Consider the following 16,084-nt stretch of genomic DNA (forward strand, 5'->3'; position numbering starts at 1 on the left):
GCAGATAGTGAAGGGGACTGTCAGAGAATACAGCAGAATATAGATAGATTGGAGAGTTGGGCAGAGAAATGGCAGATGGAGTTCAATCAGGGCAAATGCGAGGTGATGCATTTTGGAAGATCCAATTCAAGAGTGAACTATACAATAAATGGAAAAGTCCTGCGGAAAATTGATGTCCAGAGAGATTTGGGTGTTCAGGTCCATTGTTCCCTGAAGGTGGCAACGCAGGTCAATAGAGTGGTCAAGAAGGCATACGGCATGCTTTCCTTCATCGGACGGAGTATTGAGTACAAGGGTTGGCAGGTCATGTTACAGTTGTATAAGACTTTGGTTCGGCCACATTTGGAATACTGCGTGCAGTTCTGGTCGCCACATTACCAAAAGGATGTAGATGCTTTGGAGAGGGTGCAGAGGAGGTTCACCAGGATGTTGCCTTGTATGGAGGGTGCTAGCTATGAAGAGAGGTTGAGTAGATTAGGATTATTTTCATTAGAAAGACGGAGGTTGAGGGGGGACCTGATTGAGGTGTACAAAATCATGAGAGGTATAGACAGGGTGGATAGCAAGAAGCTTTTTCCCCCAGAGTGGGGGATTCAAATACTAGGGGTCACGAGTTCAAAGTGAGAGGGGAAAAGTTTAGGGGGGATATGCGTGGAAAGTTCTTTACGCAGAGGGTGGTGGGTGCCTGGAACGCGTTGCCAGCGGAGGTGGTAGACGCGGGCACGATAGCGTCTTTTAAGATGTATCTAGACAGATACATGAATGGGCAGGAAGCAAAGGGATACAGACCCTTAGAAAATAGGCGACAGGTTTAGATAGAGGATCTGGATCGGCGCAGGCTTGGAGGGTCGAAGGGCCTGTTCCTGTGCTGTAATTTTCTTTGTTCTTTGTTCTTTGTAATACTGATACTTTGTTAAGAAAGAAAAGCTTTTCCTATTTTCTTTGGGAATTAATTCATCTTGAAGCTTTATAGAATCTTCTTGAGAGAGAAAACACAGCTCCTTCCTTCAGTTTAAATTGTCTCAGAGAGCTCTCCTTCCTTCAATTGCTGGAACAGTCTCTCAACTGACTGCTGCTCAGCTAATATTTAAAAGTCAACACTGCAACATTGAATCTCTGTCCTCTCTCTCTCTCTCTCTGTGGCTGTTGCCTGGCAACCAGAATGCACTTTGGCTCACTGACCCTCCGGAGAGTTCTTAAAGGTGCACTGATCTTTTACAGTCTTAAAGACGCATACAATTTTCCGGAGGAGAGAAAACAAAAACAAACTCAAGACTGTGACAATACATGAGGTGCTTCATTACATTTGCCTTTACAGGATATATTTATGATGAAAATTTACATCTCGTGTCAAACATTCTCTGGTATATACAGCCTGAGGGATTTTACACAGTTTCCAGCTTCTCAGTATATTATGGCAATACAATGCTAGCCAGTTCTTAGGATGTACTGTCAGTTTAGAGTTTAATATTTGATTCATGAAGTTGCAGAATGAACCCATGGGCCCAATTAATTTATTAGTCAGAACGGTATATTGACATACAGAAAGGGATTGTTGTATTTGGGAAAGAGACAAGTACAGAAATTTACTTGTCATTTGCATCAGGTAAATATCACTCAGAAGCGATGTAATTCTTGTGAATCAGTAGTGTAGTGGTTGTTACTGAACTAATAATCCAGAGAACGGAAGTTTAAAATGATAAATTTACAAGCAGAATATTCCCTGAAAGTATGTATGCAGATTAGATCAAATCAGAAAAAGGACCAACTAGAATTTGAGTTTTATGGTAGGGGTACAGAGTACAAGATAAATATTTACAAACAATTAGTCAGGCAGTTAAAGACTGGATGCAATTTTGGGCTCCTCATATGATAAAGTTAATTAAAGTGACACACCGGGGGGGGGTGGGGGACGCAGGGGAAGGCAATTTTATGTGAGCAACGGGGGTCTTGGTCACCAACTGAAGAGCCGGTGAGAGCCCCGCATCACCCTCTGAGGGAAGACCTGCTGCATTAATTGCCAATCAGGCACTTTAGTGAACATAGAAACATAGAAAATATGAGCAGGAGTAGGCCATTCGGCCCTTCGAGCCTGCTCTGCCATTCATTATGATCATGGCTGATCATCCAACTCAGCAATCTGTTCCCGCTTTCCCCCATACCCTTTGATCCCTTTGCTTTCTGTGGTAGTGAATTCCACAGGCTCACCACTCTCTGGGTGAAGTAATTCCTCCTCATCTCAGTCCTGAAATGTTTACCCCGTATCCTTAGACTATGACCCCTCGTTCTGGACTCCCCCACCATTGGGAACATCCTTCCTGCATCTACCCTGTCAAGTCCTGTTACAATTTTATAGGCTTCTATGAGATCCCCCCTCACTCTTCTGAACGCTAGCGAATATAATCCAAACCGACTCAATCTCTCCTCATATGTCAGTCCCACCATCCCAGGAATCAGTCTGGTTAAACCTGCACTGCACTCCCTCTATAGCAAGAACATCCTTCCTCAGATAAGGAGACCAAAACTGCACACAATATTCCAGGTGTGGCCTCACCAAGGCCCAGTATAATTGCAGCAAGACATCCCTGTTCCTGTACTCGAATCCTCTCACTGTGAAGACCAACATACCATTTGCCTTTTTTACCGCCTGTTGCACCTGCATGCTTACCTTCAGTGACTGGTGTACGAGAACACCCAGGTCTCGCTGCATATTCCCCTCTCTCAGTTTATAGCCGTTCAGATAATAATCTGTCTTCCCATTTTTGATACCAAAGTGGATAACCTCATATTTATCCACATTATACTGCATCTGCAATGCATTAGCCCACTCACTCAACTTGTCCAAAATCACCCTGAAGCCTCTCTGCATCCTCCTCACAACTCATCCTCCCACCCAGTTTTGTGACATCTGCAAATTTGGAGACATTACATTTAGTTCCCTCATCTAAATCATTAATATATATTGTAAATAGCTGGGGTCCTAGCACTGATCCCTGCAGTAACCCACTAGTCACTGCCTGCCATTCGGAAAAAGACCCATTTATCCCTACTCTTTGTTTCCTGTCCGCCAGCCAATTTTCTATCCATCGCAATACACAACCCCCAATCCCATGTGCTTTAATTTTACATGCTAATCTCTTATGTGGGACTTTGTCAAAAGCTTTCTGAAAGTCCAAATAAACCATATTCACTGGCTTCCCCTCTTCAACTCTACTAGTTACATCCTCGAAGAATTCTAGTAGATTTGTCAATCATAATTTCCCTTTCGTAAATCCATGCTGACTCTTCCCGATTCTACCGACGTCAGGCTGACTGGTCTATAATTTCCTGCTTTCTCTCTACCTCCCTTTTTAAATAGTGGGGTTACATTAGCTACCCTCCAATCTGTAGGAACTGTTCCAGAGTCTACAGAATCTTGGAAGATGACCACCAATGCATCCACTATTTCGAGGGCCACTTCCTTAAGTACTCTGGGATGTAGATTATCAGGCCCAGGGGAATTATCGGCCTTCAATTCCATCAATTTCCCCAACATCATTTCTCTACTAATACTGATTTCCTTCAGTTCCTCCCTCTCACTAAACCCTGCGTTCTCCAACATTTCTGGTATGATATTTGTGTCCTTCTTTGTGAAGACAGAACCAAAGTATGCATTTAGTTGGTCAGCCATTTCTTTATTCCCCATAATAAATTCCCCTGTTTCTGACTGTAAGGGACCTACATTTGTCTCCACCAATTTTTTTCTTCACATACCTATGGAAACTTTTACAGTCAGTTTTTATGTTCCCCACAAGCTTGCTCTCGTACTCTATTTCCCCTTCTTAATCAATCCCTTGGACCTCCTTTGCTTAATTCTAAACTGCTCCCAATCCTCAGGTCTGTTGTTTTTCCTGGCAAATTTATATGCCTCTTCCTTGGATCGAATGCTATCTCTAATTTCCCTTGTAAGCCATGGTTTGGCTACCTTTCCCATTTTACTTTTGTGCCAGACAGGAATAAACAATTGTTGCAGTTCATCCATGCGCTCTTTAAATGTTTGCCATTGCCTATCCACCGTCATCCCTTTAAGTAACGTTTCCCAATCCATCATAGCCAACTCGCGCCTCATACCTTCGTAGTTTCCTTTACTAACATTCAGGACCCTAGTCTCAGAATCAACTACGTCACTTTCCATCTTGATGAAGAATTCTATCATATTATGGTCGCTCATCCCCAAGGGGTCTCACACCACTAGATTGTCAATTATTCCTCTCTCATTACACAATACCCAGTCTAGGATGGCCTGTTCTCTAGTTGGTTCCTCAACGTATTGGTCCAGAAAACTATACCTTATACACTCCAAGAATTCCTCCTCTATGGTATTGTGACTAATTTGATTTGCCCAATCTATATGCAGATTAAAATCACCCATAATTACAGATGATCCTTTATCACATGCGTCTCTAATTTCCTGTTTAATGCCATTCCCAACATCACCACTACAGTTTGGGGGTCTATATACAACCCCCACTAATGTTTTTTGCCCCTTAGTGTTTCTCAGCTCTACCCATACAGATTCCATATCATCAGAGCTAATATCTTTCCTCACTATTGCATTAATTTCCTCTTTAACCAGCAATGCAACTCCACCGCCTTTTGCTTTTTGTCTGTCCTTCCTAAATACTGAACATCCCTGGATGTTCATTTCCCATCCCTGGTCACCTTGCAGCCATGTCTCCGTAATCCCGACTATATCATACCCGTTTACATCTATTTGCGTGCTTAATTCATCCACTTTATTGCGAATGCTCCGCGTTAAGGCACAAAGCCTTAAGGCTGGTCTTTTTAATATTACTTGTCCCCTTCCCACTATTTTTCACTGTGGCCCTGTTTGATTCTGGCCCTTGATTTCTCTGCCTATCACTTTTCTCATTCCCCTAACTGTCTTTTGTTCTTGTCTTTGATACCCCCCTCCTCTGACTCCTTGCAAAGGTTCCCATCCCCCTGCCATTTTAGTTTAAACCCTCCCCAACCACTCTAGCAAATACTCCCCCTAGGACATTAGTCCCAGTCCTGCCCAGGTGTAACCTGACCAGTTTGTACTGGTCCCACCTCCCCCAGAACCAGTCCCAATGCCCCAGGAATCTAAACCTCCTCCCCCTCACACCATCTCTTCAGTCACGTATTCATCCGATATATCCTGCTATTTCTACTCTGACTAGCACGTGGCACTGGTAGTAATCCTGAGATCATTACCCTTGAGGTCCTACTTTTCAACTTACTTCCTAACTCCCTATATTCTGCTTTTAGGACCTCATCCTATTTTTTACCTATGTCGTTTGTACCAATGTGTACCACGACCACTGGCTGTTCACCCTCCCCCTTCAGAATGTCCTGTAACCACTCTGAGACATCCTTGACCCTAGCACCAGGGAGGCAACATACCATCCTGGAGTCTCTTTTGCGGCCACCGAAACGCCTATCTATTCCACTTACAATTGAATCCCTTATAACTATTGCATTCCCACACTTTTTACTCCTCCCCTGTACAGCAGTGCCATCCGTGGTGTAATGAATTGGGCTGTTGCTGCTTTCCCCTGAGAGGCCATTCCCCCCAACAGTATCCAAAGCAGTATATCTGTTTTACAGGGGAATAGCCACAGGAGATTCCTGCAGTGCCTGCCTAGTCCTCTTGCCCTGCCTGGTGGTCACCCATTCCCTTCCTGCCTGTGGGGTCTGAGCCTGCGGTGTGACCACCTCTCTATACGTGTTACCCACGATACTCTCTGCCTCGCGGATGCTCCACAGTGTCCCCAGCTGCCGCTCCAGCTCTGAAACCCGGGCTTCCAGGAGCTGCAGCTGGAGACACTTCCTGCACACATGCTGGAGCCGGGCACTGGAAATGTTCCCGGCTTCCGACAGGGAGCATGAGGAGCACACCACGGCTTTGAGCTCTCCTGCCATGACTTAACCCTTTAAATTAAATTAAACCTTCTGGAAGATCTTAATGTCCAATAATATCAGTTACTCTGGGGCCCTTCTTCCCTGATCCTCGTTACTACAGAACTCCCTAAAAAATAAAAACACGACTTACTATATTTGAATAAACCTTAAACTTTTAAAATTTTCTTACCTGAGATACTTACCCAGCTATTTAGAACTATTCCCTAACAGCAGTGACTCACCAACCAATCACCTTACAGCTCTCCTGTGACGTCACTGTTGGTTTTTTTTCAAAACTCTGGCGTGCTGCCGCTGTACTTTTAAACTCTGCCGGTCTCATTCAGTCTCACTCCTTCCCGCTGCACTTTTAAAATCTGCCGGTCTCGCTCTTTCCCGCTGCCACTGCACTTTTAAACTCTGCCGGTCTCGCTCTTTCCCTCTGCCACTGCACTTTTAAACTCTGCTGGTCTCGCTCTTTCCCTCTGCCGCTGCACTTTTAAACTCTGCCGTTCTCGCTCAGTCTTGCTCCCTCCCGCTGCCGCTGCACTTTTAAACACTGCCCGTCTCGCTCAGTCTTGCTCCCTCCCGCTGCCGCTGCACTTTTAAACTCTGCCAGTCTCGCTCCTTCCCGCTGCCGCTGCACTTGTAAACCCTGATGGTCTCGCTCAGTTTTGCTCCTTCCCGCTGCCGCTGCTCTTTTGAACTCTGCCAGTCTCGTTCCTTCCCGCTGCCACTGCTCTTTTAAATTCTGCCAGTCTTACTCAGTCTCACTCCTTCCCATTGCCACTGCTCTTTTCAACTCTGCCGCTCTCACTCAGTCTTGCTCCTTCCTGCTGGTGCTGCTCTTTTGAACTCTGCCAGTCTCACTCAGTCTCGCTCCTTCCTGCTGCCGCTGCTCTTTTAAACTCTGCCGGTCTCATTCAGTCTCGCTCCTTCCTGCTGCCGCTGCTCGTTTCAACTCTGCCGGTCTCGCTCAGTCTCACAGTGATGGGCCTTCTCCAGGAGTAAGAACCCCGGCAACAGAAGTCCCGCCCACTGAGCAGCCTCTCAGTAATGCACCCACCCACGGATCATCAGTAGACCAGGCCACAGGTGAGTGATGGCAGAAGGGGTTTCGCAGGGTGGGGGTCATGGGAGAGGGTGTTGTAGGCGTGGTCGCCAGCAAGGGCAGGGTGGTGGTTCTCAGTGGGTCCCTCCCTTCCCAATGCTAGGTCCCTCAATCAGGCACTAACTGCCTATGAACAAGGGACACCCCCTCCCTGCCGTCCCTGGAGTCGGTCAGCAACGGGCACGGGTTTGCTTGCTGTGCTCCCCGCATGGCGACAGGCCCACCCGTCACTGGGCTAATACCGGCGGAGGCAGGATGAGGCCCTTAATTGGGAATTAATTGCCCACTGAAGGGCGTCAATTGGCGGGGGGGTGGGAAGGCCATCCACAGACATTCCCGCCACAGACAATTAAATTGGAGGTGGGTCCCCACCCACCTTCATCCCACCGATTCAATGCTCTCCCCGCCACCAAACTCATCATGTGGGAGAGCAGAAAATCTCTCCCATAGAGTGGACAGTATAGATTCACTGAGATAATGCCCAGGATATCAAACTAGAGTTACAAGGAAAGACTCAAGATACAGAGACTGTTTCCACCGAAGCATAGATGGATAAGAGGAGATTTAATAAAGGTTTTAAAATTATGTTGGTTATGATACTACTTTTTATTCATTCATGGGATGTGGGCATCACTGGCAAGGCCAGCATTTATTACCCATTCCAGGATTGCCATTCAGAGACATCACATGGATGAATAATGAGGAAAATGGAAAATGTTGTATGTACAATACCTTATGTATACTCTTGTAAGGTTGGAATGACATATATTGCTAAGGAGGATCACGCTGCATCTAACTCTCACCATACATCAGCTGGGAAGGTTTCATGGAGAAGTCATGATGTCAGTAAAATTAAAGGAAAATCCTGGCCATTGGGAATATTTTGTATGGACGGAATTTTTCGTTGGGTGGGTGGCCCTGCCCACTGGCCGAAAAGTCAGTGGTGAGCCCGCCTCCACTGGGCCTGGGGAGACAGGTCAGAATTTCTTGCTCCCCAGGCCCTTAATTGGTCTTGGATGGGCCAGCAACTCTTCGACACAGCAGCACTACTGGGAGCAGCGACCACTGCTAGGACTACACCCAGCCATTGCAAGCAAGGTGCAGGATGGCCCGGAAGACAGGTAAGTTTTTAGGGCCTCACCAGGGGCAATCGACTGGGCCCCGATGAGGTAAGGAGTGGTCGGTTAGGTGGGTGGGGGGAGTGTTGTGCATTGGGGGTGTTTGGGGCTTCGGGGGCAGCCCTCTGTTGGGCACAGGGTGCCCGATCAGGAGGGCCCCCCCTCGCCCGCAAAAAGGCCGCCTGTTTTTACCAGGCGGGGTTCTTGAGGCTTCTACTGTGTGGCCGCCGAGGGTAAAATACCCGCGATGGTAGGAGGAGACCATTAAGTGCCAGTTAATTGGATCTTAAGGGCCTTTATTGGCCTGGGACGGGCGTGCCATTTCTCGCCGCCGTTGCTCTGTGTAAAATTGCAGTGGGGGCGGGAGGGGGTCAGGAGCGGCCACCCCCCCTGCCTCCCACTCAATTTTATATTGTCCCCCACCCCACAACCAGCCCACTCGTTTGGGGGCCGTAAAATTCCGGCCTACATTTCAGTTTATATTCCAGGTCATATGCATTTTCCTTCCTGTACCTGTGCCACTAATCACTCTCACATGAATCCAGCCAAGAACCCTCATCGGCACCCTAACAACAGGCCCCAGCTCAACTGCTTATGACAGCTCTCAACAGAATTTTCAACAACAGTGATCTGCTGATTTCCCAATAACAGCAAAGACACTTTGTCAACTAACGCCCAATGACAGCAATGAAACAAATCGTTAAGGCTGACTTGTTTGTTGATGATTTTTTTTTATTCATTCATGGGATGTGGGTGTCGCTGGCCAGGCCAGCATTTATTGCCCCTCCCTAATTGCCCTAACTGAGTGGCTTGTTAGGCCATTTCAGAGGGCATGTAAGAGTCAACCACATTGCTGTGGGTCTGGAGTCACATGTAGGCCAGACCAGGTAAGGACAGCAGATTTCCTTCCCTAAAGGATATTAGTGAACCAGATGGGTTTTTACAACAATCGACAATGGTTTCATGGCCATCATTAGACTAGCTTTTTAATTCCAGATTTATTAATTGAATTCAAATTCCACCTTCTGCTGTGGTGGGATTGAACCCATGTCCCCAGAGCAATACCCTGGGTCTCTGGGTTACTAATCCAGTGACAATACCACTACGCCACCACCTACCCCTGATTCCTCTTATTCCTTTTTCCCCTATGAATGGTTTTGATTGAGAAACTGTTTTTACTGGCAGGGTTGGTAACCAGAGGACCTAGATTTAAGGTGATTGACAAAAGAGCCAGAGGGGGAGATGAGGAGAATTCTTTTATCCACCGCGTTGTTGTGATCTGGAACACGCTGCCTGAAAGGGCGGCGGAAGCAGATTCAATAATAACTTTCAAAAGAGAATTGGGGAAATACTTGAAAAGGGGGAATTAGCAGAATATGGCGAAAGAGCAAGGGAGTGGGACTAATTGGATAGCTGACACAGGCATGATGGGCCCAATGGCCTCCTTCTGTGATGTAAGATTTTATGAGTGGAAAACAGACTATGTAGTTAGTGAGGAAGAAAGCAATGAATTACAGGATGATATCAATTTATTGGTCAGGTGGGCAGTAAAGAAGCAAATGGAATTCAATCCAGAGAAGTGTGAGGGGCCTTGGAGTGCATGTCCACAGATCCCTGAATGTAGCACGGCAGATAGATAAGGTGGATAAGAAGGCACTTTCCTTTATTGGCCAAGACATAAAGTTAAAAGCAGGGTGCTTATGCTGGAACTATATAAGACACTAGTTAGGCCACAGCTAGAGGACTAAATACATCACAGAAAGGATGTGATCGCACGAGAGAGGGGACAGAAGAGATTTACGAGGATGTTGCCAGGACTGGAGAATTTTAACTTTGAGGAAAGATTGGATAGGCTGGGGTTGTTTTCTTTGGAATAGAGGAGGCTGGGGCGAGATTTATTTGAGGTGTAAAAAATTATAATGAGCCTTGATAGAGTAGAAGGAAGGATGTATTTCCCTTAGCAGAGAGGTAATTAACAAGCGGTATAGATTTTAAGTAATTAGCAGAAGGATTCGAGGAATGTTGAGGAGAATTCTTTTCACGCAAAGGTTGGTATGGTTCTGGAACTTGACAGAAACCTTCATTGCATTTTTAAAAAAACTTGGATATGCACTTGAGGTTTGAGGATTGCAGCAGCTTTTTCGGGAGCAGAGAGTGCGAGCGAGTGAGCAGCTGGGAAGGTCAGTTTAAAGTAACTTAATTTCCTTTTGTTTTCGGTGGAGACCAGGGGGCCGCTGGGTAAGTAAAACCCTATATATTTGGTCCGTTTAAAATAACTTGCCTTTCATTGCAGCAGCTCTTCCGGGAGCAGAGAGTGCGAGCGAGTGAGCAGCTGGGAAGGTCAGTTTAAAGTAACTTAATTTCCTTTTGTTTTCGGCGGAGACCAGGGGGCCGCTGGGTAAGTAAAACCCTATATATTTGGGCCATTTAAAATAACTTGCCTTTCATTGCAGCAGCTTTTTCGGGAGCAGAGAGTGCGAGCAAGTGAGCAGCTGGGAAGGTCAGTTTAAAGTAAACTTAATTTCCTTTTATTTTCGGTGGAGACCAGGGGGTTGCTGGGTAAGTAAAACCCTATATATTTGGGCCGTTTCTGAACCCGAGACACTACACCTGTAGTGTCTCCCGCCCGCCCTCCTCCTCTAACCAAAAAAAAAGGACTCGGTGGTGTGTAGATAAGGTAAGGCTTTTTCTATTTCTCTTTTTTGTTTTATCGTGTGATTGGTTAAAAACTTTTCGTTCCTTTTTCATTTAACTAATTTAAGCTTAAGATTAAAAATGGCAGGAGATCTCAGACCCGTGACATGCTCCTCTTGCTCAATGTGGGAGCTCAGGGACATGGCTGATGTCCCTGACTCCTTCACGTGCAGGAAGTGTGTCCAGCTGCAGCTCTTGTTAGACCGCATGACGGCTCTGGAGCTGCGGATGGACTCACTTTGGAGCATCCGCGATGCTGAGGAGGTCGTGGATAGCACGTTTAGAGAATTGGTCACACCGCAGATTAGGATTGCTGAGGGAGAAAGGGAATGGGTGACCAAAAGGCAGAGAAAGAGCAGGAAGGCAGCGCAGGTGTCCCCTGCGGTCATCTCCCTCCACAACAGGTATACCGTTTTGGATACTGTTGAGGGAGATGGCTCACCAAGGGAAGGCAGCAGTAGCCAGGTTCATGGCACTGTGGCTGGCTCTGCTGTTCAGAAGGGCGGGAAAAAGAGTGGAAGGGCTATAGTCATAGGGGATTCGATTGTAAGGGGAGTAGATAGGCGGTTCTGTGGTCGAAAACGAGACTCCCGAATGGTATGTTGCCTCCCAGGTGCACGGGTCAGGGATGTCTCAGATCGGCTGCAGAACATTCTGAAAGGGGAGGGTGAACAGCCAGTTGTCGTTGTGCACATAGGCACCAATGATATAGGTAAAAAACGGGATGAGGTCCTACAAGCAGAATTTAGGGAGTTAGGAGCCAAGTTAAAAAGTATGACCTCAGAGGTAGTAATCTCAGGATTGCTACCAGTGCCACGTGATAGTCAGAGTAGAAATGAAAGAATAGTCAGGATGAATGCGTGGCTTGAGAGATGGTGCAGGAGGGAGGGGTTCAGATTTTTGGGACATTGGGACCGGTTCTGGGGGAGGTGGGACTATTACAAATTGGACGGTCTACACCTGGGCCGGACTGGAACCAATGTCCTTGGGGGTGCTTTTGCTAACGCTGTTGGGGAGGGTTTAAACTAATGTGGCAGGGGGATGGGAACCAAATGAGGTCAGTGGAGAGTAAGGATGTATTAACTAAAGCCTGTAACGAACTAGATAATGAAGTCAGCGTGACTAAGGGAAAGAGCAGGCAGGGAGCAGATGATGAAACCAAAGGGACTGGTGGTCTGAGGTGTATTTGTTTTAATGCAAGAAGTGTAATAGGTAAGGCAGATGAACTTAGGGCTTGGATTAGTACCTGGGAGTATGATGTTATTGCTATTACTGAGACTTGGTTAAAGGAAGGGCATGATTGGCAACTAAATATCCCAGGATATCGATGCTTCAGGCGGGATAGAGAGGGAGGTAAAAGGGGTGGAGGAGTTGCATTACTGGTCAAAGAGGATATCACAGCTGTGCTGAAGGAAGGCACTATGGAGGACTCGAGCTGTAAGGCAATATGGGCAGAACTCAGAAATAGGAAGGGTGCGGTAACAATGTTGGGGCTGTACTACAGGCCTCCCAACAGCGAGTGTGAGATAGAGGTGCAAATATGTAAACAGATTATGGAAAGATGTAGGAGCAACAGGGTGGTGGTGATAGGAGATTTTAATTTTCCCAACATTGACTGGGATTCACTTAGTGTTAGAGGTCTAGATGGAGCAGAATTTGTAGGGAGCATCCAGGAGGGTTTTCTAGAGCAGTATGTAAATAGTCCAACTCGGGAAGGGGCCATACTGGACCTGGTGTTGGGGAATGAGCCCGGCCAGGTGGTTGAAGTTTCAGTAGGGGACTACTTTGGGAATAGTGATCACAATTCTGTAAGTTTTAGAATACTCATGGACAAAGACGAGAGTGGCCCTAAAGGAAGAGTGCTAAATTGGGGGAAGGCCAACTATACCAAAATTCGGCAGGAGCTGGAGAATGTAGATTGGGAGCAGCTGTTTGAAGGTAAATCCACATTTGATATGTGGGAGGCTTTTAAAGAGAGGTTGATTAGCGTGCAGGAGAGACATGTTCCTGTGAAAATGAGGGGTAGAAATGGCAAGATTAGGGAACCATGGATGACAGGTGAAATTGTGAGACTAGCTAAGAGGAAAAAGGAAGCATACATAAGGTCTAGGCGGCTGAAGAAAGACGAAGCTTTGAAAGAATATTGGGATTGTAGGCGCAATCTGAAACGAGGAATTAAGAGGGCTAAAAGGGGTCATGAAATATCTTTAGCAAACAGGGTTAAGGAAAATCCCAAAGCCTTTTATTCATATATAAGGAGCAAGAGGGTAACTAGAGAAAGGATTGGCCCACTCAAGGACAAAGGAGGAAAGTTATGCGTGGAGTCAGAGAAAATGGGTGAGATTCTAAATGAGTACTTTGCATCGGTATTCACCGAGGAGAGGGACATGACGGATGTTGAGGTTAGGGACAGATGTTTGATTACTCTAGGTCAAGTCGGCATAAGGAGGGAGGAAGTGTTGGGTATTCTAAAAGGCATTAAGTTGGACAAGTCCCCAGGTCCGGATGGGATCTATCCCAGGTTACTGTGGGAAGCGAGAGAGGAAATAGTTGGGGCCTTAACAGATATCTTTGCAACATCCTTAAACACGGGTGAGGTCCCGGAGGACTGGAGAATTGCTAATGTTGTCCCCTTGTTTAAGAAGGGTAGCAGGGATAATCCAGGTAATTATAGACCGGTGAGCCTGACGTCAGTGGTAGGGAAGCTGCTGGAGAAGATACTGAGGGATAGGATCTATTCCCATCTGGAAGAAAATGGGCTTATCAGTGATAGGCAACATGGTTTTGTGCAGGGAAGGTCATATCTTACCAACTTAATAGAATTCTTTGAGGAAGTGACAAAGTTGATTGATGAGGGAAGGGCTGTAGATGTCGTATACATGGACTTCAGTAAGGCGTTTGATAAGGTTCCCCATGGTAGGCTGATGGAGAAAGTGAAGGCGCATGGGGTCCAAGGTGTACTAGCTAGATGGATAAAGAACTGGCTGGGCAACAGGAGACAGAGAGTAGCAGTGGAAGGGAGTTTCTCAAAATGGAGACATGTGACCAGTGGTGTACCACAGGGATCCGTGCTGGGACCACTGTTGTTTGTGATATACATAAATGATTTGGAGGAAAGTATAGGTGGTCTGAATAGCAAGTTTGCAGACGACACTAAGATTGGTGGAGTAGCAGATAGTGAAGGGGACTGTCAGAGAATACAGCAGAATATAGATAGACTGGAGAGTTGGGCAGAGAAATGGCAGATGGAGTTCAATCAGGGCAAATGCGAGGTGATGCATTTTGGAAGATCCAATTCAAGAGTGAACTATACAGTAAATGGAAAAGTCCTGCGGAAAATTGATGTCCAGAGAGATTTGGGTGTTCAGGTCCCTTGTTCCCTGAAGGTGGCAACGCAGGTCAATAGAGTGGTCAAGAAGGCATACGGCATGCTTTCCTTCATCGGACGGGGTATTGAGTACAAGAGTTGGCAGGTCATGTTACAGTTGTATAGGACTTTGGTTCGGCCACATTTGGAATACTGCGTGCAGTTCTGGTCGCCACATTACCAAAAGGATGTAGATGCTTTGGAGAGGGTGCAGAGGAGGTTCACCAGGATGTTGCCTGGTTTGGAGGGTGCTAGCTATGAAGAGAGGTTGAGTAGATTAGGATTATTTTCATTAGAAAGACGGAGGTTGAGGGGGGACCTGATTGAGGTGTACAAAATCATGAGAGGTAGAGACAGGGTGGATAGCAAGAAGCTTTTTCCCAGAGTGGGGGATTCAATTACAAGGGGACACGAGTTCAAAGTGAAAGGGGAAAAGTTTAGGGGGGATATGCGTGGAAAGTTCTTTACGCAGAGGGTGGTGGGTGCATGGAATGCATTGCCAGCGGAGGTGGTAGACGCGGGCACGATAGCGTCTTTTAAGATGTATCTAGACAGATACATGAATGGGCAGGAAGCAAAGAGATACAGACCCTTAGAAAATAGGCGACAGGTTTAGATAGAGGATTTGGATCGGCGTAGTCTTGGAGGGCTGAAGGGCCTGTTCCTGTGCTGTAATTTTCTTTATTCTTTGTTCTTTGAGGTGATGTAACCTATAAGGCTGCGAATCAAGAACTTGAAAGTGAGAATAGTCTGGACACGATGGGCTGAATGGCCTCCTTCTGTGCTGTAAATTTTCTGTTTCTAACCTCTGAATCAGGAGAGAATGCTTGACCAGTTTTTTAAATTGAGAACAACATTATATTTACAGATGATGTACTTTGGTTCTGGAAGTTATTTGTGCACCACTAAAGATTTTTGTCTTATTTCAGATACACAATAATCTTTGGACCAGCTATGCAACCAATACTTCAGAAGCCACCTCTGCCATTTTGCCTCATGAATCCATGTCGTCATCCTGCATGACACCTTATTCACTTTCCCATGGAGGCATAAGTGGGTTCATGGGGATCTCCGGCTCTCCTACTGAACACAATGGCATCCAGAGTCTTTACTCCCTTCATGGATTCCCCAGTTCTTGCACCAGCCATGCCTTTGAATCAGTCCCAGAATCTGACTACAAAACTTCCAGCCTTGTTGCACTTCAAGTGAAGTCAAAAGAGCCACCAGCACTCCTATCATGGGCCAGATGACTGAATGTCAGGAGATGGGGCTCTGTTGACTAAAGCTCTATGTTCACTACACAGCTTCTCTGCATTGTGATTATTTGAAATATTGAGGTTTGCCTGAGTTACATCATGACCAACTGCAGATTAACTTTACTGGTGGTGAACGTGATCAGAGAATCGAAATACCATGTCAGTTTCATACGTGAGTAAGCAATAGATCAGAAGGATGTTCTCTTCAGTACCAAGATTCTCTGCAGTGTGACAACCTGTAGTGTAACTGTGATGTCATGGCACACATGATCAGGGAGTTGTGGGTGGAGCCTGGCAGAGTAAGAGGTGTTCAAATCTAGCTCATGCAGTAACTACTTGTGTATATATGTTGCAGTTCAGTAATAATAAAACTCACATTTATTTTGGATATTGTAGTCCCGTGAGCTTTACAACAGATCACACATTAAGGGACAAGTAATATTATATAGTGGCAGCATCCGGATTTTTTTTTCCTGAAGACCACCAAACATTACATCGTAGCAACATTTGATTTTTCCTGAAGAATACATCAAGTGAGAGAAGAAGGAACAGCAAGCTGTGTACCTGAGTGTGAAGATCCAGCAGGAGAACAGCTAGAAAGAGACCCCACAACACTGGA

At 46.1% G+C, this 16,084-nt stretch overlaps 1 protein-coding gene across 1 annotated transcript in view; it reads left to right on the top strand.

Moving 5' to 3' along the window:
• alx3 (ALX homeobox 3) overlaps positions 1–15,793 on the top strand; it is an 83,055-nt gene extending 67,262 nt beyond the window's left edge. The window contains exon 4 of the mRNA XM_068057751.1: positions 15,139–15,793. Within this exon, the coding sequence (XP_067913852.1) occupies positions 15,139–15,459 (321 nt within the window). The 3' untranslated portion in view covers positions 15,460–15,793. The remainder of the gene's footprint in view (positions 1–15,138) is intronic.
• Positions 15,794–16,084: the final 291 nt, after the last annotated feature.

Source organism: Heterodontus francisci, chromosome 25 (genome assembly GCF_036365525.1).
Source record: "Heterodontus francisci isolate sHetFra1 chromosome 25, sHetFra1.hap1, whole genome shotgun sequence".
NCBI classification, from domain to species: domain Eukaryota; kingdom Metazoa; phylum Chordata; class Chondrichthyes; order Heterodontiformes; family Heterodontidae; genus Heterodontus; species Heterodontus francisci.